The sequence below is a fragment of the Macrobrachium nipponense genome, chromosome 10 (genome assembly GCF_015104395.2).
Source record: "Macrobrachium nipponense isolate FS-2020 chromosome 10, ASM1510439v2, whole genome shotgun sequence".
Taxonomy (NCBI): Eukaryota; Metazoa; Arthropoda; class Malacostraca; order Decapoda; family Palaemonidae; genus Macrobrachium; species Macrobrachium nipponense.
In genome coordinates this window covers 78295902-78323459 of record NC_087204.1, presented here as the reverse complement: position 1 = coordinate 78323459, position 27558 = coordinate 78295902, and the positions used below count along the sequence as shown (strand labels likewise).

The window sequence follows — 27558 nt, the reverse complement described above, 5'->3', positions numbered from 1 at the left end:
GCATATCAGTTTGTTGTATTATTGCGCCACTCTTGTCATTAACATTCGCTGACGAGAAAGTGTAAGGATTTTGTAAAACCGTAAAAGAAACCTTCCCTCTTCATTTACTTTAGTGACTGACTTATTCATCACAACGTAAAATACAATATTCCTGAACAAGCAGCGGATCCATATTACACACACACACCACACACACACACACAGAGAAGCGAATATCTAAGATATTTTACGCAACACAAAAAATAACAAATATATAGTACTCAGTCTAGACCGTGTATATACTATATATTTTTTTCATTGAGGCCAGCATCGATTACGTATAAAATCCTTCTTCCATTACTGCACGAGAAAGGGAATTATTGTACGTCCTGTGCGTACTTATGAGGCTATAAATACGCCTTCAACATTGCTCAGTTCGGGGATCAATGACAAATGGGTGGATTCTGCGCGTGAAAATGGAACGATTATAAGGGCTGGTAGATACACCAATAACCCCTTAATAAGAGCACACTGTCATTAATCAAAAGCTTTTGAAATTACACGCCATGTCTTTCCTTCGCTTTTATGTTCGTCCTGTATTAGAAATGTTTAAATTTTGGAGTATTTTTCATAGAAGTAACAGCTATTAGAGGATCAAGCGTCCTTGCTGGCCCGTGGTTAACTTAAATGAGCACCATCATCCACTAATATTTTCTTCCACAATTGTTTTCGGGGACGCTACCTCTAATTGGCCATTATTGAGGCCGTCAGGGATACACCTTTATTATTTATCAAATATCATTCGAAGTTTTCTTTAATGACGTGTTCTTTTATATCACAACTGTCTTATGTATAAATCTTCGGTTTCTTCTTGAATTTTCCCAAGTTTACGCAACTGTAGTTTCAGTGGCTGCGTGTTGAATAGCATAGGTGCCCCGTGCTCTATCAATCTTTGTCAATTAACCTACATTCATCTATGCCCCTTATGCACACAGTACGACATATGGGCTACGGTAGGTTTCATAAATAACTCGGTTTCGCACTTATTCTTCCCTAAACCACTCAGAAGCAAGGCTAATTACGAAGCATTACAGAAAGTCGATCTCTGATGAATTCTAATGGATAAAAACATGCGCCTTCGAAAATAGCTAAAATGGCTGTAAAAGTGTATTAATATCTTGAAATGTCTTTGACTTATATTTTATGATTTATGCTGTCGTATAAGTTTGTTGATCTATCGTTAATTACTTGAGAGTTACTAATATTCTCATTACTCCCTTCTGATGTAATCATTTCACGTGCCTTCATTCTTTTAAGGTGTAACTGGCTCCTAAAGGCTATTACGATGCAAGTTAGTTCCATAAAAATATTAACATATTCTGAATAACAACAATAAAGCTTAAATCACTAATTGTTGGCAATATCATGTCACAACAGGGTGAGATCTCCATAGAAAACTCATGAATGACCAGAAGAGGTTGCCAGAAGTGAGTTAACGACCGATGGACTAAGTGCAAGTTAAGAAGTTACGAAGCAGTGTACATCCACTACTCGCGGCGATAGCTAGTCAAGCGTGTCCTCGTCTCTTGGACGACACAAGGTATGAGTGTAGGCTATAATTCCCACCCGATTAACAAGGTAGGCTATGTTACAATATAGGGTAAATGACCGAACGGGGACATATCGGCCACCTTCCCGAAAAAGTACTTGAATTCGCTGCTATGAGCATAGAGTTGTCTCCCATCCAGGCAGCGCATCCAGAGCTCTGCGCTCCTTTCGAAGTGTTTTCTCCTAAATTACGAAATAATGGCATAATTCAAGCGCTTTTTCTGGAAGTGGCCGCGTTTCGAGAGAGTTGGGCGCTATGTCTCCGCTCGGTCCTTTACCCCACACAATTTCGACCGAAGGCCAAGCGCTGGCACCTATGAGGACATTCAGCGCTGAAAGGAAGATTGAGAGTGAAAGGTTACAAAGGTGTAACGGGAGAAAAACTTCGTACTTGCATCGTAAAACAGTTGTTAGAAGAGGGTGGAAAGTAAGATGGAAGAAAGAGAAGACGAACGGAGGGAGAGTAGAAGGAATGAAAGGGGTTGCAGCTAGGGAAGAAGCGACGCAGCACAGTTAAGTATGTCTTAGTTTTACCAGACCACTGAGCTGATTAACAGCTTTCCTAGGGCTGGCCAGAAGGATTAAATATTTTGACGTGGCTAGGAACCAGTTGGTCACCTAGCAACGGGACCTACAGCTTATTGTGGGATCCGAATCACATTATATCGAGAAATTAATTTCTATCACCAGGAATAAGTTTCTCTGATTCCGCGTTGGCCGAGCCGAGAATCGACCTTCGGACCACCGGATTGGTAGCCGAGCGCGAAAACCACTCGTCTAACGAGGAACTGACACTAAAAACCTTAAGTAATGCGTACAGTACACCGCGCGTGAGGTGCACTGACGGTACTACATCCTACAGGGGCAGTTATGGGTATGTATAATTTACATATAATGTAAAAATGTAATAGTATGTACTGAAAAACACTCACTCTCTGTGAGAGTTCTACAGTTTTGGGTTCGCATTAGGAAGGTCGTTGTTCGATCTCGTCTTTGTAGGTAGTTTGGATGCAAATGATTACCGGCGTCAACAGATGTAAATAAAAGGGCATGGGGCAGCCCACTATGAGATTCAGGGCCTCTGTAACACTGTTTTTTCGCAGTAACTTTTTATCTATGCATTTCATAAATATAACGCTTATTCAATGAATACATATTATATCAACACATAAATTTTGAGTGTATTCTGCACTACGTAGGTTGAATAAATTTGGTACTTATAATGTAAAAGTGACCTTTTTTGAAGACGGGCCAACTTATTCAGAGAAAAGGTTTCGAACGCACTCGTTACGTAACTTATGACATCATTTCTTCCCTCTTTCTCGATGGATGATTGGCTATACGTAACGAAGGCTAAACCTCTGGCAACAATGACATACAAATTTAAATACAAGCAAAGCAGTACACCTTTATGAACTCTGGAACCTCCCCACTGATAATTGTCATAATGAACAAACCAACAAAATATGTTAATAAATACAAAAACACTTCGATTATTAGTCTAACTCCCAAAATAAGTTTCCAAAGAAATTACAGTCTACTTTATAGGTCACAATCAGATTGACAAGATGTAGGGAATAGTTGGTAATTACCAAAAACATAGTAGACAAGCTTGATTTGATAACTGCTATATAGAATGTCATGTATTTTTTATTTATTGGCTATCTACCTATTTACTGAAAAAAAAATAGCCGGTACCGTATATTGGCTTTAAACCTTCACCAATAATTATCGTCAGAATGGTGACTTCATGAGGCTCCACCCACTTTCGCCTCGTTATAATTCAGGATAACACTGAAGGCTACCATGGGCATTGTTGGATTAGAAAATTTAACTTCTGGCTATAAAAACTAATTTCTCGAGTAGTTATAAGAAGTGCTAAATGATCCTCAAGGATCCCAGCAGTTGGTCTAAACGTTTAATTCATGTATATTACTGCTATACTGTTGCGGCACTACTGCTACAGTAGTATTACTACGCTAGCACTGATACCCAACCCACATCTATGTATCGTTCCGCCATTCATAAAGTCTTTGGGTTTCAGACTCCAGAGCCGATGGCATTTCTGTCTGGTGGATGGGCGGGGCAACATTTAGTCAAAAGGTGTTTGTTTACCTTGCTTACGTAATGAATGTTTTTCGACTCTTGGCTCGTAATCATTGGCCATGGCGTCGGCTAGATCATTTTTACTTTATAAAAATCAAAACCATCGGGTTTAGGCTATTGATAATGCTGACAAAATTTGTGTGTGGTTGTGAAATATACATATGTCAACTTTCAGCTACATCCGATGCTTTGACAAGGAGCAAAGTCCAAAAAACCGTGTTACAGAGACCCTGAATCTCATAGTAAATCTCATACCAAGGAAGACTGGTTAAAAAACAGGTAATGTTCTTTTGGCGTCAGGCCCGCAAAATATGAAAATGGGCATTGTTATATATATATATATATATATATATATATATATATATATATATATATATATATATATATATATATTTGTGTCTGTGTTTGTTTCTCATAATTATGACCATCTAGCTCACTATAACTTCAGTGCAACGAATTCAAAAATAATACCTTATATGTATCTTAATATTTTAAAATGCAGTATGTCCTGTGTAAAATGAATGACGAGCTATCACACTCATTACATATGTATATATATATATATATATATATATATTATATATATATATATATATATTTATATAGGTTATAATATTTAAATGTATATTTATATGTAATATGCGTGTACATATACATACATTTAATATTATATATATATATATTATAATCATATATATATATATATATATATATATATATATATTTCATTGGATATCAATGAAACTTCTGTTGTCATTCCTCTCTACATCTACACGAGTTGCCAATAGCAGATGAGAATGTTGGGGAATTTATTTGAAGCATTTGCATATACTGCGTAGCTCGTTACCACCGTTGGCAACTTGGCAACGGTAATTTACATTCCCCTTTGTGCATCGGCCTAAACGACTTGCTGTCGAAGCAATTCTGCTACAATTAGTTCCAACCTCGGGTAATTTAGGCCAGCATTGGTCTGAGCTATTGCAAAGTAGAAAACATACGCTTAGAAGTAAACACTTGACCATCTTTTTGCTTGGCAGATTATAACATGCGGAAGCTTGCGCAAGTAATGTTTCGAGTTGGCTAGTATAATCGTATTATTACACAGCTCTATACGCACGATATTGGTACGCAAACACTGACGTAAGTATTCTTATGGAGGTAATCCTATGCAACATAAATAAGTTCTCCGTACAGGGCAGGTCATTCCACGTTCTACAATAAGACTTTGGTATTAAAGGAACGCAGACTTGTAGAAGCAATGCTGATTTTTATGACCAACATATCATATTAAATAGAACTGGCAATTATTATGTAATAAATAGGCTAGATACGAGTTTGCTTCTGTTGTGTAAGTAATATGGAATGGAATGGGATAAAGACTGGAGACCAAAAGCCAAGCACGTGGACCTACGAGGTCATTCAGCGTTGAAAGGGAAATTGAGAGTAGAAAGGTTGGAAAGTTGCAACAGGAGGAAAACCTGGCAGTTGCACTATGAAACAAGTATTAGGAGAGGGTGGATAGCAAGATGAAAGAGAGGGAATATAAATGGACGTACATTTATAGGAATGGAAGGGGTTGCAGCTAGGGACCGAAGGGACACTGCACAGAACCAAAGTGATGCCTACAGTGCACCGCGTGAGATGCACGGACGGCACTACCCCCCTCACGTGGTGTAAATAGTATGTAACCAAACACTGATGTAAATGGAGTGAGACTTGTTAAAGAGAGAATTAGCCAGAATCATGTAGGATTATTTCAGAAAGGGCTTTCTTTACTAATATTAATATAATATATATATATATAATATATATATATATATATATATATATATATATATATATATATATATATATATGAATATAACGAAGTTATATTCATGTTAGGATATTCTCTCTCTCTCTCTCTCTCTCTCTCTCTCTCTCTCTCTCACACAAAACTTTTCCACGACTTTTTTTTTATCGAAAAGTATTCGTCTTAATTTCTGAATGATAACAGTATGAGAGTATCCTGTGAGAAATACATGCTATGTCAGCAGGTGGCGGGTGGTGAATAGGGCAGGAAACATAATGGCTCCTAATTCGCCCATCGACCGCCGGGCGGAAACCCAACAGATTGTGACGCCATTGGAACGTAAGTCAGCGCTACAGCAGTTTGTCAAGCCAGTTTTGTTATGTATTCAACTAAATGGCAGGCAGGAGTTGGGTGGGGGGGCGGGTGGCCGGTTGCGTTTCAGCACCGTCAGTGCACCTCACGGGGTGAACTGTAGGCATTACTAAAGATTCTTTGTAGCGCCCCTTCGGACCCCACCTGTAACACCTTATATTCCGTTTACTGTACCTCCACCAATATTCTCTCTCTTCCTTCTTACTGTCCATCATCTCCTAACAATTGTTTCATATCGCAACGGCAAGCTTTTCCTCCTGTTACACCTTTCAAACGTTTCCAATCTCAGTTTCCCTTTCAGCCCTGAATGATTTCATTGGTCCCAGCGCTTGGCCTTAGGTATAGAAATTAAATTTGTATTCCATTCCATTCAACCAACCACCCACCAGATCATATCACTAGTTTTATATAAGTCATTCCATCAATGGACCACTTAACCAACCTATGTAAGACTATTTTTCCAGGAATGATGTGAATACCCGACGTCCAGTAGAGCCCAAGAGTAACGTGACAATAGTTACTTAAGTATCCGGATAAGAGTAACGTGACGACATTGACTTGGTTTAATATTTCAACGCTTCACATATGCCGTAGTCACGGAAATGATTTAGGGAGTGCAAGGATGAACAGTTATCGATAATTAGTTACGGTATATTGGTTTGTCGATTGATTTCCCTAAACTAGTGTGACGAACATCCAGATACGTAAGAATTGGATCTTCCGCGAATTTTTTTTTTTTTTTTTTTTTTTTTTTTTTTATAAACGACATTAATATGTAATCCATGACCAACGTCTTAGCTGGTATTCAAAGCGTAGAAGCGACATATATGCTAACCCTTTCTTGGCATTGAATGTGACGGTAAGTAAGGCTACAAATACATATATATCATTTGGACTTGCATTATGCATACCTTCTTTTGCCGGTGAACACTGATGCACATAACTATAAATCCTCGTGTAATATGTGAAAGAAAGAAAATATGGAAGACTTCTTCGGTGGCGCTGTGGTTGGAGGCGTCCCTAATGGGAATGAAGCATGCAGCTGATGTGGATTTATATATATTTACGTGTATATATGTGTATAATATTTATATCAATAATATATATATATCTTACACATGATAAATTTTTACTTTGAAATATTCAGTCAAAGCTATTAAATTAATTTCGAATTCATTAGACCTTGAGAGAGGCTTCAACCCCAAGGAAATCATCTGTGATAAGCGTCGAAAACCTTCACACATACTTTTGAACTAAATAATTTTACAATTCCAGACTGAAAATGATAATAGTACATAGTAATGTAACGGCTTTACGTAGAATATATTTCTGTATCTATATGAGATATTTTATTGAAAATTGATAACAGCCATACAAACACACACACACACACATATGTATATATATATTATATCTAGTATACGTGTAGTATATAAATGAATTATGCATATCTATATATATATATTATATATATATATATATATATATATATATATATATATGTGTGTGTGTGTGTGTGTGTGTGTCACATTTGGATTTCATGCTTACGAACTCGTTAACTGGTGGCACAGGCTTCCAAAAGTTAATGTGAGTCATGGTATTCTGATTCACTGTTATCTTTAATTTATTTTTTTTGCAAATATTTCTTTATTATTTTTTACCCTGATGGATGAAAGGTTTATACCATTACCCTTCATATCCCTTCCCTTGTCTTTAAAACCTCTATTTATTTCGTTATTTTAGCGTTTACTTTCTCTTCACAGGACAAGTTGGTATGAAGTGCTACCAAGAGTCACCGAATATCATTACGGTTTTCTTCATCATCTCACTTTGGTAAGTTTACTTATTTACTTTACTCTTTTTAGACATATTCAACCTCCAGTCCTGGAGCAGCCAATTACATTTTAGCTTCAGATCCCTTTACAAATATTTAGAATGAGCAGATACAGTTTACTGAAATGCTTAGCTTTCGTCTGTGCTTGAAATATATGCAACTACTATGGGTTTCAGAGGCAGTGCAAGCACGTTTTTGGGCAATAACTCTGTAACGAACACTCGCATCAGAACAAGATTTTGCTTTAGTGTATTACACCCAGTGCCGTAATTTATAAGGGTATCTTGAATCACTAATTGTAAAGAATAAAGACACTTGTCCCTGTACCAAGAGGCAAAGACTCCATTTGCCAGAAATGGATACGAACACAACAGTAAAAAGCTCCGCCTACCTTCTCCCCCCACCTCCATTGCCACCCCTGTCCTTCTTCCTTCCCTCACCTTCCCTTCTCTCTCTCTGAAAGCTGTTTCAGTTTAAACTTATTTTGTATGATTTTTCTATCTATCTATCTATCTATCTATCTATCTATCTATTTATCTAATAATATACATTGTTGTATATATCTAACGATCCAGTCGGTTGTTAGATGCCAGTTGACTGATTTATTTATGCACTGATCCGCTCATCTCTCTCTCTCTCTCTCTCTCTCTCTGTGGTAGTGGTACCTACCTGTAAATGGTTATTAGAGTGAGAGAGATCTGAATGTATGGTGGAGCAGTAAAACGATAGACACTATGATTTATGGTAAAGCGACTGTTATATGTGCATCACTATAATCAAGGGTTTAACTCTAAAGAATGTCCGGTAGAAAGGCTCAATTTTTATTTGCAACACAAAATAACTATAACCAATTACCTATTCAAACCAATCTGAAGGCAATTGGCGACTTTTTCATGGCTAAAAAAGTTGAAAAGTTGCGTGACAAACGAATTTCTGTAACCGTGCCGACAGTTAAGTTCCGTGGTGGCTATATCTTCTTCACCTTCGTAATACAACTTACAAGTACTATATTGCTGATACCCTGAGTCCACATGAGGATTACGAAGAAGGTAACCAAACAAGTATAACAGTCGCTTTACCATAAATCATAGTGTCTATCGTTTTACTGCTCCACCATACCTTCAGATATCTCTCACTCTATTAATCATTTACAGTAGGCACCACTACCACACTCACAGAGAGAGAGAGAGAGAGAGAGAGAGAGATGAGTGGATCAGTGTATAAATAGGCAGGTAATAACCGATATAATAGTCAATAGGCAGGTACTAACCGAGTGAATCGTTAGATATATCCACCAATGTAAACTATTATTAGATAGTTAGATAGAAAAAAATCGTACGAAATATGTTTAAACTGAAGTAACTTTCAGAGAGAGAGATGAGCGGATCAGTGCATAAATAAATCAGTCAACTGGCAGCTAACAACAGACTGGAACGTTAGATATATACATTGAATATTATTAGATAGATAGAAAAATCATAGAAAAAAAGTTTGAACTGAAGCAACTTCCAGAGAGAGAAGGGAAGGTGAGGGAAGGAAGAAGGACGGGGGTCGCTGTGGATGTGGGGGGAGAGGGTAGGTGGAGCATTTTACTGCTGTGTTCGTACCCATTTCTGGATAATGGAGTTTTTGTCTCTTGGTACAAGGACAAGTGTCGTTATTCTTTACGATTAGTGATTCACGATACCCTTGTAAATTACGGCACTGGGTGTAATACACTATAGCAAAATCTCGTTCTGATACGAGTGTTCGTTACAGAAATATTGCCAAAAAACGTGCTTGCACTGTCTCTGAAACCCATAATAATTCTGTAGAACGTTTCAATTACTGCTATTTCTTTCATATATTTCGTTTATGAGGGATTTATAAATATATTTTGCGCCATTTCATCGTTCACAGTCGTTGGAAGTTTGAATATGATGACCCCAAGAATAGCTGTCACCAACAAGTATCCTAAATTAGTATAAAATTAAAACAAAATTACATAGGCCATCGTTTCGGCCATCGTTTCATGATATACAAATACCTTTGGTAAATATTGCATCCCTTGTGAAATGACTGAAAGCTTCCAAAACTTAATTCATAGTGCAACTGTTCAAGGTTTTCCTCCTGTTACACCTTCCACATCTTTTTGCTTACTCGGGGAGTAAGCTTACAAATTACCTTGTTGTTGCTGTTGTTAGTGGGGTAGGATAGGATATTTATGAATTATTTATTAGAATGAAAATGTAAAAAAATAAATAATGTGCATGTTACACAGTACAGAAAAAGGATTTCTAATAAAATAAGTGTATTTATTTTAATTTTCGTTGGTGGAACGATGCCCTACTTGACCGTAGATTTTATTACGTTTTCTTCTTCTTCCCAACCGTAATCCCTACATTAAGGGGTCGGTTGCCCGATGCGTCTCCGCCACTCCTTTCTATCTAAGGCATCATCCTCCACCAAACCTCTTCTCTCCACATCTTCCTTCACTTTATCTCGCCATCTAATTCTATCTCCCTCTCGATCTTCTTCCTCTAACAGGCTCATCCCAAGCCCTCTTCACTCTCTCCTCATAATCCATCCTCAATGCATGCCCATACCATCTCAATCGTGACTCTCTTATCACCTCTGTAATCTTTACTAAGCCTGTCGTTCTTATTTCATCATAGTTTGTCTCAAGCAGCGATATTCCCATGATCTACCTCAGCATTCTCATCTGTCTCTCAAGTTTTACTTCCTCTTTTTCTTTTTAGAGCCCATGTTTCCTATCCGTACATTTAATGGTCTTATCACTGTGGCATAGATCTTGACTTTTAGTTTGATTGGTACCTCTCTCCACTTCCCCCACGCAGCTTTTATCCTGCTGTCAACTTCAGCCTCACATTCTCCCTCTTGGCTTAAAGCAAATCCTAAGTATTCAAACTTTTCTGCCTGTATTAAAATCGAGCCTCCTCTTTCTTGGATCACTATTCTGTCTCTATCTTCCCTAGTGCTCACCAAAACTTCTATTTTATCCTGATGTTAGCACTTTTTAATTTATGTTAAAAGTTAGGAATATAATGTTTATAACTTATGCGTGAGGGGAAAATCTTGCACGCATCTCGAGTAAGCTGGAGGTTGGATCGTTCCTTGTTATTGTCAATTTCCCTTTCAATGCTGAATGATCTCATAGGTCCCAGTGTTTGGCCTTTGGTCTAAATTTTATAATAATCTATATATCTATCTATATCTATCTGTCCATCTTTTCTGCTACTGTCTTTATTATTGCTTTCCTTCAGGATGCCCAGAGAAAGATGCATCGAGCTGCGACCCCCTGACTATGACCGACACCTGGCACCAAGGAATAAAGGTAATTTTTCCTCTCATCCTAATTAGTTTATGTTAAAAAGACACAGCGTTATGATTATGAAGTCAGTGACTGAAGACAGAATAATTGATTCGAAAATGTATACGAGTGTTACCCGTGAGGTTATGTCAGTGGACCTCTTGTGGTGCCCTGTAAGCAATAATAAAGGGCGTTTGCACCATCCCTTCGGCACCTAGCTACATCCATGTTTTAGCCTTTTACGTTTTTCGTCTTTTCCTTGTTTACCTCCGTTCTTTGCTTCAGTCTTGCTGTCCAGCATCTCTAACTGTTAATTCTTATAGCAGCGGCTGTGAAGTTTCCAGGTAGTTCCATCCCTAGATCTTTGTGCTTCATTTATTTTCTGAATCTCTTAACCTTGCTGTCCAACCACTCCAACTCCCTCTTTTCACAGTCCTGAGCGCTGAATGTTCTAAAGTGCTCAAGTGCTTGGTTTGGCAGCCTAAATTGCATGAATTAAATATATATGAACATCGTAACACCAACAGCCATTAACGTGGAATATTATTGGGTAAAATAATTTGTAATAAATGAACTCTTGTTGCAAATGATATTGATGCAATTTTTACATATTTACAAATATCTGTGCAATTTGATAAATTATTTGCTAAATGAAAAAATGTGACAATTAATGCTATTGATTATAAGGAAATAGAGTTAGGGATAAATGATTCAAATGAGCAAAGATTGGAAACCTAGAATAAGAGTGTCATGATGAATAATGTTCGGACCTTTTGCATTTTTTAAAAGCATGCCTTGGAAATATGCTGGTGCTTTGTCTCGTAAAGGGATTCATTCGTATAGCTGCTAAAATCATACTAGAATGATGTAAAATCTTGCTTTCTTTTGTATGCAGTTTTGCCCATTTCCAATACTTATTCAGTCTCAATAAGACCAGATCAAAGGGAGTTTTAAATATCAAGAAAACAACGACCAATGAAGAACCAAAATGTGTAAATACATAACGGCAAGAAAAAATTGGTTGGAAAAGGCCAGTCAATAGTGCTTGGCGTTCAAAGTTAGTGGTGAAGTCCCTTCAGCTATCAGCTAAGCCTTATGCATCCAAAAATTTCGAAATGCAACTTCTGTGTTTTGTTTCTAAAACAATTTAGGGGTTGTAGCCAAAGAGCCGAACTTTAATTCAATATGAATTCGTATTTTCCTTTGAAATTTTAAAATCCCATTGGTGTAGCTTATTACGAATGCACAGCTACATTTTTTTTGTACTAGAAGACCTATGGATCATGAGATTTAGGGGTAACAGAACTGTTTCTCCCCGTTGGGAGTGGGATAGTGCCGTTAGTACACCCCACGCCCAGCACTATAAGCATTACATAAAGTTTTTAGCACAGTCCGTTCGGCACCTAGCTGCAGCCCCTTTCATTCTTTTTACTGTACCTCCGTTCATAACCCCTTTCTTCCGGCTTTCTTTCCACCTTCTACTAACACTTGTTTCAAAATACAGCTGCGAGGTTTTCCTCTTCTTACACCTTCAAAACCTTTACACTGTCAATATCCGTTTCATCGCCGAATGATTTCTGAGGTTACAGTGCTTCTTGACCTTTGGCCTCAATTTCATATTCCATTCCAGAATGGTTTACTGGCCAGAGCTGTAGCTTTTGAAGTATTTTGGCGTTCTTCCAAAATGAAATCGTTGGATACAGAATTTAGTCTTATTACCTTCATTTATTTGTGGCAAAGGTTCTCAACTTGAGTCTTAGGATCTCTGTAAAGGGTTATGCAGAAGGCTACCTCCTCAATTTACGAAAGTTTCACTCAAGTGTAGTTTGTGATGTTAACTTTATACTGCACAGTAGAGTCATCAGAGTATCAACTATCTCAATCAAAACTGCATGTCTATTGGTACTGAATAAGTATTAATTTATAACCATTCTGTGGCTAGTCAACGGAACACAGGTCGATGGGTTGATATCTGAGGGGGTTAATCTATCTCTTTGTCCGTAAGACGAGATGGATTTTCCCCCAGATAATGTAAATGATTCACCAGTTGATCGGCTACCTCGTTTCCTCTTTATCCTTGCAGACGGGGGACCAGTAACCATATATTTATCTGTGATGATCAGCTCTGTGAACGAAGTGAACGAAAAGGATATGGTAAGTTCTTGACCATAAGACGGTTGGTGTTGCGTGAGTCTATTGATTTTGGAAATGCACCCAGAATTGACGAATCTCGCGACCGTGAAAAGTACACATGAACATACTCATAGCACGAGCACATATATACTATTGTTCTTTTAAAACATATTGTACTTGTTGATAATTAAATTATTTCATACCTTTTCATGAATTTCTAGAAGTTTGAAACGTTGTCTTCAAATATATAACGATAAAAATCTGTCCTTCTTATGAAGTGACCCTAAAAGTTTCTGGGGTCGTTCTGTACGACTAATATTTCTGTGGGGTCATATCTTTATGATATTTACAGTTTTTTTTTTTACGGCCGTCCACAACGGGCTTGTACTAAACACGCCGCAAAGGTGGATACATTCCGGGTTAAGACCCGTGGGGGTCACTATCCAGGAAAGATATAGAAAAAATGAAACGGCTGATTGATAGACAAAATTGTATGGTGTAATTTTGCTTAGAGCCTTGTAGGCATGGCCTCGAATCCGAGTGATTTAAGGTTCGAGTATGACTTGTGCTTTGGGTATGATTTCATATTTTGGTTACTAGAAGTTCGAGTATGTCTTAGGTCATTTTTCTTTCTTGCGTTAACCGTCGAATTGGACTAAGCATTTGAAAGTATTGGATAGTACTCGTCCTTCTGAGATATAATGAATGATTGCAGTGAACTCATCCCAAAATTAAGATATATATTGTATATCTTTAAATCTCGACCATAGGGTAACAACACCAACGCCCACCCTTAAAACGAATATGCATGCTTAGAAAATTGCAGCACACCCTAGATCCGAGCGAGATGTTAGCAGAGAGATTGAATACCTGTAAACCTAAGCACGCACACGCACACGCACACACACACGAGCAGAAAATGGACGAATGAGGCATTTTCTATAAGATGCCCCGAGATCAATGGAATTCCGGCCTGTTTGAATTTTGCATTGCCTAAACAGGCAACTGATAACACCCTTTGCTTTCGTTATTGAACCGTTCGCCAACCTGGTCACGTCAAGGTAAAAGCCACTGACAGAAACCTTGGGAGAGAAGCGTTAATTGGATGTTAAAAGAACACTGTAAATTTTAGCGCGTTAATTGGATGTTAAAAGAACACTGTAAATTTTAGCGGACTGTCAAGAACATTACAAATTGTAGGTCATTCTCATCAGGGCCATTTAGATAATGTGGAAAGCTTTGTTTTTCGATTACATAGTTCGGTTAAAACAGAAAAACTTTTGCCTTATTCTATGAAAAACTAAATTTCTGTCGTTAAAGGTATTCACAGATATTGGAGATTTATCTGAAACCTAATTAAATGCTTCTGCTTCATTTTCAATTTAACTAGAAATGAGGTCATGGGACATTCCAGCCATTCTCCTCTTCATTCCAGGCTAAACGGCCTCAGGACCTATATGGCTCCAGTCTACCCGGCTCCAGTTAATTATAGTGGCTGATAATTACTCAGTTGAATGCCATGGTTAATATGCTTGATTATTAGATAATTGTCATCTATGTGAATTACCACATTAAAACTGTAATTTAATATATAAGCACAAGAAAGACTGGAAAGGGTTTAACATATAAAAAGAGCAACAGAAGCAAACTGTTTAAACATATAGCTTTGATTCATGTTAACCAATGATATAATATATTCGCATAACACGAATGCATAACACGAAACGCAGATTTTCAACCGAGAACTCCGAAGACTGGACAAAACTTACCAAATGTTTAACTCAAAGACTACTAGTAACAAAATAAGACATAGAATATCACAAATGTTAACTTTTGAAATGGAACACTTGAGAAATAAAAAAAAAACCGTGAAATCTAAATGTATCAAAGTAAGCTACTTTTTTTAGTATTAAACCGAGCGAAACTAATTTTGATAAATTTGCTCATTTATTGTGTATGCTGATACATAATGGTTACTTTTTACTTTAAACCTACGAGAAAGTTCAATGTCTATCCAAACTTCACATATTTTCTGCAGTTTTATAGAACAGTGTGGCTATAGATCCTTAAACCTTCACTGCAGTATTTTTAAAGAAAATTATGGATATATTATCCTTAATACCGTTGATGATTCATCGATTAACCTGAAGTGAAACTGATTTGGAATATGGCTGGGTTGACTTAAGAAGATTGTAACAACTGGGACCATATTGACTTGGGCTGGAAGAACTAAGACTGGAATGAGAAGGGACTACATTGACAAGAGCCGGAACAACTGGGGTCGGATTCTAGGTTCAGATTGACGGGAGTGACCACCTTCGGTTGAACTGATCAAGGTTAGACAGACTAGGAATAACAAAGCTAGGCCCATATTAACTAAGTTCAGAACATCCCTGGCCAAAATAACAAGGGATGGTACTACCTGCGGTTGAAATGACTAGGGATAGACGGACTGTCGATGACACTTCTGTGCCTAGCCTCAGTAGGCCCAGAGCATCACTGGTTAGACTGACTAGCGCTGGTACCATCTGAGGTCGGATTAACTAGGGTCAGATGACAAAGGGTGTCACAACTTGGCTCATACCGACTAAGGGACAGAATATCCTTGGCTAAACTGACTAGGGCTAAACAACATGGGGTTGAATTGACTACGGTTTGACTTACTATGAATGACACAGCTGGCTAAACTGGTTATGGATGGAACAACCTGGGGTCGAATTGACCAGAGCTAGAACAACTTGTGCCAGATTGATTGGGAAGGGATCGAGGCAGATGCAAAAATCATAATCTTGAAAATACATTGAAGCCATGCAGAGGATACTAAAGTACTTTCCTCAGGTTTATTACATTTATATGTATTTCTTAATAAAATACTGAATGACTGAATGTGAATAATCAAGTAATTAGATTTTACTAATTATGTTTAGGGAGGGTAAAATGGGAATCGGAGTGATTCATTACAGTATTTTAGAGAAGGTTATGGGTATGTATATGGTAGTGTTTATGTACTTTGGTATACTCATTTGTTTATGAATATGAGCCAATGTTTATAATAATTATAAAGGAAGAGCTAGAATAATAATATATATCATATTATATATAAATTTTTATGGAATGGTAAGCAAGAGACATAAAACGCATAAAATATTTTGTTTTGGTTGGTAGAATCTTAACACCTGTTCTCTTGTCACCAATAGGAACTGATAGTTCTTAACACAATATTCTCTCATCACAATAGGAGCTTTTTGTTCTTAACACATAATTCTCTTAGCACCAGTAGGAGCTTTTTGTTCTTAACACACAATTCTCTTAGCACCAGTAGGAGCTGTCCATTCTTAACACACCATTCTCTCATCATCAATAAAAGCTGTTAGTTCTCAGCACACCATTCCAATAGAATCTGTTCATTCTCAACACATAATTCTCTCATCACTAAGAGATGTTCATTCTCAGCACCATTCTCTCATCACTAAAAGGAACTGATTGTTCTCAACACACCATTCTCTCATCACCAATAGGAGCTGTTCATTCTTAACTCACCATTCTCTCATCATTGATATGAGCTGTTAGTTCTCAGCACACCATTCCAATAGGAGCTGTCCATTCTTAATGCATCATTCTCTCATTAGGAGCTGTTTGTTCTTAACACACCATTCTCTCATTATATATAGAAGCTGTTAGTTCTCAGCACACCATTCCAAGGAGCTGATCATTCCTAACACATCATTCTTTTATCACAAGCAGGAGCTGTTAGCTATCAATAACATTCTCTCATCACCAACAGGAGCTGTTTATTCTTAACATACCATTTTCTCATCATTAGCATGAGCTGTTCATTCCTAACACACCATTCTTTTATCACAAGCAGGAGCTGTTAGCTCTCAACAACATTCTCTCATCACCAATAGGAGCTGTTTTTTCTTAACATACCATTTTCTCATCATTAGCATGAGCTGTTAGTTCTAAGCACACCATTCCAATAGGAACTGTTCGTTCTTAATACACCACTCTAATAGCTGTTCATTCTCAACAAACCATTTTCTCCTTTTCTCATCACCAACAGGAGCTGTTCATTCTTAACATACAATTGTCTCATCATCAATAGGAGCTGTTAGTTTTCAGCACACCATTCACTGGGCATTAGTATGAGCTGTTCATTCTTAACACGCTGTTCTCTCAACAGGAGCTGATCCTTGGGGTATTCTTTCGAACGAGCTGGACGGACCCAAGACTTGTCGTGCCCAAAGACCTCTTCAACAAGACCACCGAGTCGCTGGTGCTGTCGCAGGAGTTTATACGTGACCTCAAACTCTGGCTTCCCGATCCCTACATAGAAAGAGTCAAGTAATTTGCTAATTTTGTTCTACGCTCTCAGATTGTTCTTAAAAGTATTCATGATAATAATATTGATAACATTTGGGAATGGAGAGTTAAATCACGAGGTAGAAAAACTGCAGAAAAAGAATTTTTTTTCTTCGTGAAGATATTTTTGTAGTTTAGCTTTTCCGTGTTGAAATTTCCTCAACCTTTAAGGATACGATTTTTTTCTTATTGAAACTGTTTTCAACAATATAAGTTGATAAGCACTTGGGTAAGCGAATATGCTATAATTCATTCTTTAGAGTACTTGATCAATAACGATCGTTCAATTTATATCTACAGGAAAATCGAGACAGCTTCGATGTTACAACCTTTCGTTGGAGCCAGACTTTATAAAAATGGCAAGATTCTAATTAGTCAGATGTAAGTACATGCAACGTCCAATGTCTCTTGTCGCTGAGGGCGGCCAATTAAAATATAATTCTTCTATCTTAAGATTCATAATTTAGCTCGTACCCTTTTCGGTTCTCTTTCAATTATGTGAACACGTTATGGATGTTTTGAGTAGCAAAAGTAAAAAAGAAGAAGAAAGTAATGATCAAGATTAGCATCACTACATAAGTCTAAAGGACCTTAGCAATTTTTGTCAACGTAAATGAATGTGGTTTCATCCAAAAATTCTTAGTTTGATTTCTTCCTTCCAGGTTTATCATAACACTGAGCTGTCCGATGTTCTTCCAAGACTTTCCGTTCGACACCCAGACATGCTACCTGGAGATTGCTAGCTGTGAGTATTCTTGAAATGGATAGCCACCGTAGGGGGGTGCCACGTGAGGTGGCACATAAGGCATTGTTTAATGTTCTCAGCAGTGTTCCTTCGGTCCTTAGCTGCAACCCCTTTCAATCTATTTACTGCACCTCAGTTCATTTTTCTCCATCTTCCATTTTACTTTCTACCCTCTTCTAGCAATTGTTTCCAAGTGTATCTGCGAGGTTTTCCTTCTGTTGCACCTTTCAAACCCTCTTACGGTCAATTTCCGGTTCTGCGCTGAATGACCTCATAGGTCCAGCGCTTAGCCTTTGGCCTGAATTCTATATTCTAATCTTGAAATGGATACCAGTGTATGGGTAAGAATAAATTCCTCAGCTTTCTAAGGGAATGTGAAACTGAAGGAGCAATGCCACAATCATGTCATAGGTCCGTATGTGATCATTCATGCAGGACTTCTTTATTGTATAGGAGCACATTCACTTCTAAATGACCTGGACGTACATCTTTCACCAGCAAATGCTACTGCGTCACTGACCGGTTCAGTCAGGCACCGCCGGGCGACGGTAGGCGCATGCATGTTGAGACAGGTTGCTCGGGAATGAGTTTCATTGTGATGCCCCACTTTAACGGCCCTTGATGAAACTCAGCCTATAGTAACTTAAACTCTGATATTGATGTTAAATGAATTTGTAGTCATTTATGTTAACTCATGGTACCAAATTTGAATGCAGCTATGGGAATTAATTCCCAAAGGAGGAACTGTTCCCCTTCCCCCTCCCAAACCCAGCCCACACTCCCGCTATAAAGATAAGGGTAGATGGGCTACGACCCCCCTCCCCTGGTCGGCAAGTCGAAAGACTGTAGGCCTCCTGCCCCCTAATTTTGTGGGAAACCCTTGGGGCCCCATTCCCAGGGGTCCCCCTCCCTTACTACTGACGGTGCCTTACGGCCCCCATATTGTTCGGAGCGTATTTGTCCCAATAGAAACATAGATTTCAACTCCGAAATTTGTAAAAAATGAGTTGGTATGAAAAAGTGGGGTTATGACCCCCTTAGAAACGTCCCTTGAATTTCGGATATTGACTAAAACCTTCCTTGGGGGAGGAGAGTCTATGGCAAAAATTTGGTTGCCCTAGCTGTCAACTCCAAAAGTTGTAAAAAATGAGGGCGTTTGAAAAAGAGGGGTTATTACCCCCTTTAAAACGGCCCCAGAATTTCGGATTTTGACTAGAACCTTCCTTGGGGGAGTGATGGAAGTCTGTGGTGGAAATTTGGTAGCCCTAGTTTTTATAGTTTGGGCTTGCATAGCGAACAAACAAACAAACAAGCAAGCAAACAACGGATAGACAAATAGTATTATTTTATGGAGGTTGGAAACTCAACTCCTGATTTCCTTCTGAAAAAATAAATTTAAAGGTGTTGATGAACTCTATTAGGTTCCAGAGCTTGACCTAAGTCCTAAACCATATAATTAGATTCAATAAATCAGTCAGGACATATTTCAATGAGAGAAAGGAGGGTAATTTGCTAAATACTGTAGTTACTAATAGTAGATTCACATCAACCATGCATTTCATGTACAGGCCAGTCCCATACGACGCTCCTGATTGTCCGTTGATAAGCCAATCACTGATCCCTCAGGAGAGGTGAAACATACATCCTGCCTATGTGAACTCTCGAGAGAGACTGAGAGTTTCCAGCCCTGTCATTGGCTTATCAACAGCCAATCAGGAGCGTCGTAAGGGACTGGCCTAGACATTAGATGCACGGGTGATATGAATCTACTATAGGAATTTCAGTAACTGATGTAATACACGGTTCACAAGTCACAGGTGTGCATACGATGACAGACTTATTAACAGTGGTCCATCGTAAAGCAACCGTGAAGGGTTATGATGACCAACTTACCGCACAACAGAGCTTGATATACGACTACAAAAGGAATTAGTATAGTATAAGACAAAGCAGCCAGTGCATCAGAGAAGAATGAATGCTTATATGCAAGTTCCTGTAGGGGGTTAGTGCCGTCAGTGCACCTCATGCTGTGCACTGTAGGCATTACTAAAGGTTCTGTGCAGCGTGCCTTCGACCTCTTTCGTTCCTCTGACTGCACCTCCTTTAATTTTCTCTTTCTTCCATCTTACTTTCGACTCTCTCCTAACAATTGATTCACAGTGCATCTGCGAGGTTTTCCTCTTGCTACACCTTTCAGACATTTAAACTGTTCATTTCCGTTTCGGCGATGCGCTGAATGACCTTACAGGTCCCAGTGCTTGGCCTTTGGCCTAAATTCTATATTCAATTCAGTCCATATATGCAAGTTTATATCTGTTGTGCATTTTCATTCTTGCCTTTTAAGCGCATTCCTCATGGCTGAGGTGTAAATACACTCATTGGACTCGTTCCTTTCTCTGTGAATCTTCTGCAGTGTGTATTTTTACTTTGAAACTAACGAAGGAAAGATTACAGTCGCTCTCAGCAGCGGACTGATATGTAGGAGCGTGAAGAGGGCATTTTACGTCTTCTGCCAGCACGGGCTCTTGTGGCATTGCGCCAAAGTTTATTCCTGAGGCATCGTTCCAGCACATGCCTTGCCTCGTTACCCTCTGCCGACATGGGCAGAAGCTGTCTTGTGCCAGCACGGGCTGTTGTGGCACTGTGTCTTAACGGGTTCTCGTCATTTGGCAAAAGCTCAAGTTCCCGTCCATCTGAGGAAGTTAAATTTGTTTACGCATTTCTTTCAGATATTTAAGTTGTATGCATACAGGTATTTATGTAAAATGTGAAAAGAATGACCACATCCGGACGCGACATTGTTAATGTAATGCTTGTCGACAGCAGTTGTAACGAATCAAATTTATTAAAACATATTTGCTGTTACAAGGCTAACCAGCTAGATTGACTGACCAAACAATGCCTGGTGATGCGAATTTGTGGTACAAATTCATGTTACAGTAAATTTTTACTTTAGTCCCACGACCACTCCCATGAATACCGTGTTTAGTACAAGTCCCAGGGGATGGATGTTAAAACATGAACAAAAGACGCTCAATATCTTGGTTAGTGTAAATTTGCATAGATTTTACTTTGATTATCGTTTGAGGCACATTGAGGAGGTTAATTAAATGCACAGCATAAATAAATATCCAATATCGAGTTGTGGTATTGTTAAAGTATAAAATAATGTATATGGCTCTGAGCTGAAATAAAGCATATTATTATTATTATTATTATTATTATTATTATTATTATTATTATTATTATTATTATTATTATTATTACTTACTACTATTATTATTATTATTATTATTATTATTATTATATTTCTAAGGAATTCCTTTTCAGATTTCTATGGTGTAAAAGACGTTGCTTTCGGATGGCATCTGTACGGAATAGCGACTTCGAAAGACATTCCTGCTCTCTTGGGGGACTATGAATTTCAATTTCAAGTCCAAAACACAACGGTCTGCAGTGTGCCCGAATACGTTAACGGTAAATGTGTATCCTATTTGTTGAGCAAATAGAAGGCTTTCTATGGGTCGCACACACACATACACACACACACACACACACACACACACACACACACACACACAGAGAGAGAGAGAGAGAGAGAGAGAGAGAGAGAGTCAGATGGCTGCTGGTCCCTGATTATATGCAAATAAGTGCAGATTAGTCTTAGTTCCCCCTAGTACGAAATCCTCTTTCCTGACAATAATTTGCTTGATTTTAGACTTTGAACTCTTTCTGGCATTTAGTTGGGATTGTTAAGACACCTTTATATACATATATATATGTTATCTAAATGATATAGTCTTATAAATATATATATAGATATGTGATATATATATATTATATATAATCGCTCTACCTCAATAACCTTGTGGGTAAGAGTTTCACTGTACGTCCTTAATTCTTGGTTCCGTGGTTCGCGCCCATGAACCGACGAATTTCTTATCGCAAAAAATTCCACTTCGGTTAACATAATATGAAAATATATTCATTCCGAGGTAGAACGAATTAGATATTAAAGGACATTTGTAGCTTAATGTGTATATATGAATCACGGTCATGTGATAAGAGTCATGTATAGTAATATATATATATATATATATATATATATATATATCTATATATATATATATATGTATTATATGTGTGTGGTCTTTGTGAGTATATATGTATGTATATATTTTTATATGTATAACATTATGCTTAAAAAATCACAGTAGATGCACGTGACTTCATAAATAAGCGAATTCCACAGGAAAATAATTTTCCTGTGGAATTCGCTTATTTTGTATAACATTATATATACATATTTTTATATATAAGTATATTATATATATATTATACATTATATGAATAATATATAATATATATATATACACACGTTTATATTTAATATTTGTTTGTGTGCGTGTGTGTGTGTGTATTGTATAACAATTTGTTTAGATCGCCCAGTGAATTTTTAAGATATAAAGGAAGTTGTCCTATATGGCATTTTTTTTATGATCGTTAAGAAAGATTCAAGAAAAAAGACGATAGTTATATTTGGAAATTTGGTAAGACCGATAAGAAAGCTTCTTTAATGTTTGGTATTAATTATTTTGAATATGACTGCAAAAGAAAGAGAGAGAAAAAAAATTCCTAGGTATAAGGTATAACTAAGAAGGTAACCAGTCTCTCGTTAAGTGAGTATTCCTGATATAAGTTGTAAGGTAACGTAAAAAGAGTCTTTGATGTAAGGTATTAGTTCTCTCTGGCAGCCTGAACAGAATGCAAGATGTTTCGTCCCCCGTAGGGAAGGTAGTGCCGTCAGTGCACCTCGTGTGGTCCAATTTAGGCATTGCTTAAGGTTCTTTGTAAAGTTTGTTCGTCCCCTTACTGCAACCTCTTTCGTGCCTTTTATTACAAAAGCTATCATTTTAAAGTATCCTTTCTGCGCCGAATGACCTCATAGGTCCTAGTGGCTGGCCTTTGGCTTATATTTTATGTTCCATATTAAGATCGTCTGTCTTCTCAATACTGGAATGAACTTTCAATACTTTTATTAGACAGTTATTTTTGGAAATGGGACAGCACCCCAGACTTACTGCAGCCTTTGATCTAATCTTAAGACTAATTAGGAGTTGATAATTTCCAGTGATATCTTAATCGATATTCTATACCGGTGCTTAGGTAGGCATGAATATTAAGAGATTAATAGGGATTGTCAGCTTCTAATAAAAGTACCAGGCTAGATCAAGTAGGTTGGCACAACGGAGGTCTTTTCGCAAAGCCTAAGCAACAATTTGAGTAATTAAACAAACAGGTGATAAACCTTTTGTCACTTGTTTGTTACCATGCAAAATCAATTATTCCAATTCTTTAATTTTTCATTTTTAGTCAGGTATGACTCATTGAACTACAAATTTTTAAATATATTCAAACCAGTACACTACAGATTAAATCCCATTTTCAGGTTATATAACTGTTATTACATATTTCCTGCTTAAACTATAAACTGAAATTAATCTATTTAGGTCAGTTTAGGAGAATTAGTCCATATTTTCAGATGAATGGATATAAATTCATTATCATCGCCGGGAAAGTAATTATAACAGCTGATATTCTCCGACGATTAACTTCAAACCTGACTTCATTTACAGGTGACTACCCATGTCTAAAAGCTTTCATGCGGTTCAAGAGACGATTCAAGAACTACCTCCTCGGCGTCTACGTCCCGTCTCTGCTGTTTGTGGCCGTGGCTTGGGCTTCCTTTTTCTGGCCTCCCGAAGCTGTGCCCGCTCGAACCGTCTTGCTCATAACTTGCCTCCTCACTATGATCTCGCTTTATTCTGGCGTTCAGTAAGTTACTTCCACTACTGCTTTGACCCCATTTTCTATTAAGCATTGTTTAAAAAAATAACAAATACTCCATAGGGGTGTACTGCCGTTATTGTGCACAGGAGACATCACTACAGGTTGTTTGCAGCGTCCCTTCGGCCCCTAACTTCACCTAATTTTCTTCACCCCATCCTATTTTTAACCACCCCTTCCGTTCCTGCTTCCTTTTGATCACATTTCTTCGACTCCTTCCTTACCATTTACCTTGCTTTCCTTTTCTTCCCAATCTTGATCCCCTCACCATTTCCTGGCCTTTCCTTTCTCCATCCCTTGCTGCCCTTTACCCATTCCTTACTTCCATTTTCTTTTTCCCATTCTTTCGCTTTTTCCTTTACCATTTCCCTTGCTTCCTTGCTTTCAGATCTTTGCCTTTTTTCCTACCATTTTCCTGCTATTTCCTTCTTTCCATCCTTGGCTTCCCCTTTAACCCATTCCTAACTTCCTTTTCTCTCAAATCTTGCTTTCCTACCATTTCCTGCTCCCTTTTCTTTCCACCATTCCTTGCCTTTTTCCGTTACCATTCCTGCCTTTCCTTTTCCTTCTCATTCTTGCTTTTCCCTACCACTTTCCTTGCCTTTCCCTTTCTCTCCATCCTTTGGGGCTTTCCTTTTTACCCATTTTGCTTGCTTCCTTTCTTCTTTCATCTTGCCTTTTCCTTTACCCATTCCTGGCTTTCCCCTTTTTCTTCCCAATCTTGCTTTCCTTTTACCAAATTCCTGGCTTCACTTTCTTATTCATTTCTTGGCTTTCCTACCATTTTCCCTGCTTTTCCTTTCTTCCCCATCTTGCTTCCTTACCATTTCCCTTACTGTCCCTTTTCTTCTTATTTCTTACTTCTCCTTTACCATTCCTTGCTTCCTTTTTCTCTCATTTTTCTGGCTTTTTCCTTACCATTCCTTAACTTCCTTTTCTCTCATTTTTTTCCTTGCTTTTTTTTTCCTACCATTTCATTACATTTTTCCTTTTTTCTCTTGCATTTCTTGCTTTCATACCATTTCCCTTTTACCTTTCTTTCTCTTGGCTTTCCTACCATTCGCTTCCTTTCTATCTTTCTTGCTTCTACCATTTCCTGCTTCCTTTCTCCCATCTTGCTTTCCTACCATTTTTTTTCCTGATTCCTTCTCTCATCTTGCCTTCCTACCAATTCCTGCTTCCTTTATTCCATTCTTGCTTTCCCTACCATTCTACCTTTCCTTCTATTCTTAACTTCTTTCCTACCATTCTTGGCTTTCCTTTCTCCTCATTTGCTTTCCGACCATTTCCTGCTTCCTTCTCTCATCTTTTTTTGCCTTTCCTACATTTCCCTCTTCCTTTCCTCTCCATCTTGGCCTTTCCTACCATTCCTTGCTTCCTCTCATCTTGCTTTCCTACCAATTCCTACTTCCCTTTCTTCCATCTTGCTTTCTACCATTCCTGCTTCCTTTCTTCATATTGCTTTCTTACCATTCCTGCTTCCTTTCCTCCCCTCTTCTTGACTTCACTTCCCCATTCCATTCCTTTCTCCTCCATCCTTGTTCCGTTACCTTTTCCACCATGAGTTCCTTTCTATCATGCTCCTACCATTCCTTACTTCCTGTTCTTCATCTTGCTTCCTACCATTCTACTCTTTCCTTTCTCCCATAATTGCTTCCACAATTTCCTACTTCTTTTCCTCCGCATATGCTTCCCACCAGTTTTCCTGCTTTACCTTATTCCTCATCTTGCTTTTCTCCTTACCATCCTACTTTCCTTTCTCTCAGCTTTGCTTGCTACCATTCCTTTACTTCCCTTATTTCCATACACCATTCCTGCTTTTACAACCATTCGGCTCCTTTCTCATTTTGCTCATACCATCCTTCCGCTTCCTTTCCCTTTCCTCTTCATTCTTGTTGTCCTACATTCCATGCTTTCCTTTCTCATTGCTTGCCTCCTTCCTTACCATACTTTGCTTCATCTCACATTATTATGAGCTTACCTTCCGCTTACTTTCCCTCCATCTGCTCTCCTACATTTCATGCCCTTTCCTTCCATATCTTTGGCTCCTCCATAAACATTCCCGCTCTCCTCTCATTTTGCTTCTAACATTCCTTGATTCCTCTCCATCTTCCTTGACTCTACCATTCCTGCGAATCCTTTCCCCATCTTAGCTTTCCTACCAATTCCTACTTCCTTTCTCTAATCTTGCTCCATTGACCATTAATTGCCTTTCCTTTTCTCAATCTTGCTTATTACAATTTCTGCTCTTTTCCTATTCATTCTTGCTCTACCATCCATTACTCCTTTATCCTCATCTTCGTTTCCTCCATTCTACATCATTCCTATCATATTACCTTTCCCAACCATTCCTACCTTCCACTTTTAATCTTGTTTCGTTCCATACCATTCTACTTCCTCTATTCATCTTGCTCTCTTACCATTCTGCTTCCTTTCTCACATCTTGCTCTATTATCAATCTGCTTTGACCTCTTACCAATTCCTGCTTTACTACCATTCCTGCCTTTTCCTTTATGCTTCCCCTATTGCATTCTTTGACCTACTTATTCTTACTTGCCTTTTGATTCCTGCTTTCTCTTGCTTTCTACCATTCCTGACTTCCTTTTCCTCCTCCATTCCCTTCCTTTTCCTACCATTTCCTTCTTCCTTTCCTGCCTTCCATCTTCTTTCCTACCATTTTCCTCTTCCTTTCCTTTCTCCTATCTTGCTTTCCTACCATCGGCTTTCCTTTCTCTCATCCTTGCTTCCACCATTCCTTACTTCCTTTCCTCTCATCTTCTTTCCTACCATTCCTGCTTCCTTTCTCCCATCTTGCTTTCTTCCTACCATTTCCTGCTTTCCTTTGGGAGGGGGATCTCACCATTTCTGCTCTTTCCTACCATCTTACCTTCCTTTCTCCCTTTCTTGCTCTTCCTACCATTCCTGCTTCCTTTCTCTTCATTCCTTGCTCCTTCCTTAACCCATTCCTGCCTTCTTTCTCACAGCCTTGCCTTCTTTCTACCCTTTCCTTTGCTCCTTGCTTTCCCATCTGCTTTCTTTACATCTGTTCTTTCTCTCACATCTGCTTTCCCTACCATTCCTTTCTTCCCATCTGCTCTCCTACCATTCCTTGATTCTGCTCCTTTCATCTTGTTATTCCCTACATCTTGCTACTTTCTCACATCTTGCTCTCTACCCATTCCCTGACCTTTCCTCTCATTCCTTGCATTTCCTAACATTGCTTTCCTTTCTCTCATCTTGGGCTTTCCTAACCATTCTGCTTCCTTTCTCCATCTTGCCTTTCCAACCATTTCCTCCTTCCTTTCTCCTCTCTTGCTTTCCTACCATTCCTGCTTCCTTTATCACATCTTGCTCTCCTACCATCTGCTTCCTTTCTCACATCTTGCTCTACACCATCTGCTTCCTTTCTCACATCTTGCTTTCTACCATTCCTGCTTCCTTTCTCTCATCTTGCTCCTACCATTCCTGCT

General features: G+C 38.3%; 1 protein-coding gene across 2 annotated transcripts in view; it reads left to right on the top strand.

The window, feature by feature from the left end:
- The first annotated feature begins 1470 nt into the window (after nt 1-1470).
- LOC135224175 (glutamate-gated chloride channel alpha-like) overlaps nt 1471-27558 on the top strand; it is a 45153-nt gene continuing 19065 nt past the window's right edge. For both annotated transcript variants that reach the window (XM_064263043.1, XM_064263044.1), the window contains exons 1-9: nt 1471-1579; nt 7621-7690; nt 10955-11025; nt 13085-13155; nt 17318-17478; nt 17797-17877; nt 18159-18241; nt 21572-21718; nt 23878-24076. In XM_064263043.1, coding sequence (XP_064119113.1) covers nt 7632-7690; nt 10955-11025; nt 13085-13155; nt 17318-17478; nt 17797-17877; nt 18159-18241; nt 21572-21718; nt 23878-24076 — 872 coding nt within the window. In that variant the 5' untranslated portion in view covers nt 1471-1579; nt 7621-7631. The remainder of the gene's footprint in view (nt 1580-7620; nt 7691-10954; nt 11026-13084; nt 13156-17317; nt 17479-17796; nt 17878-18158; nt 18242-21571; nt 21719-23877; nt 24077-27558) is intronic.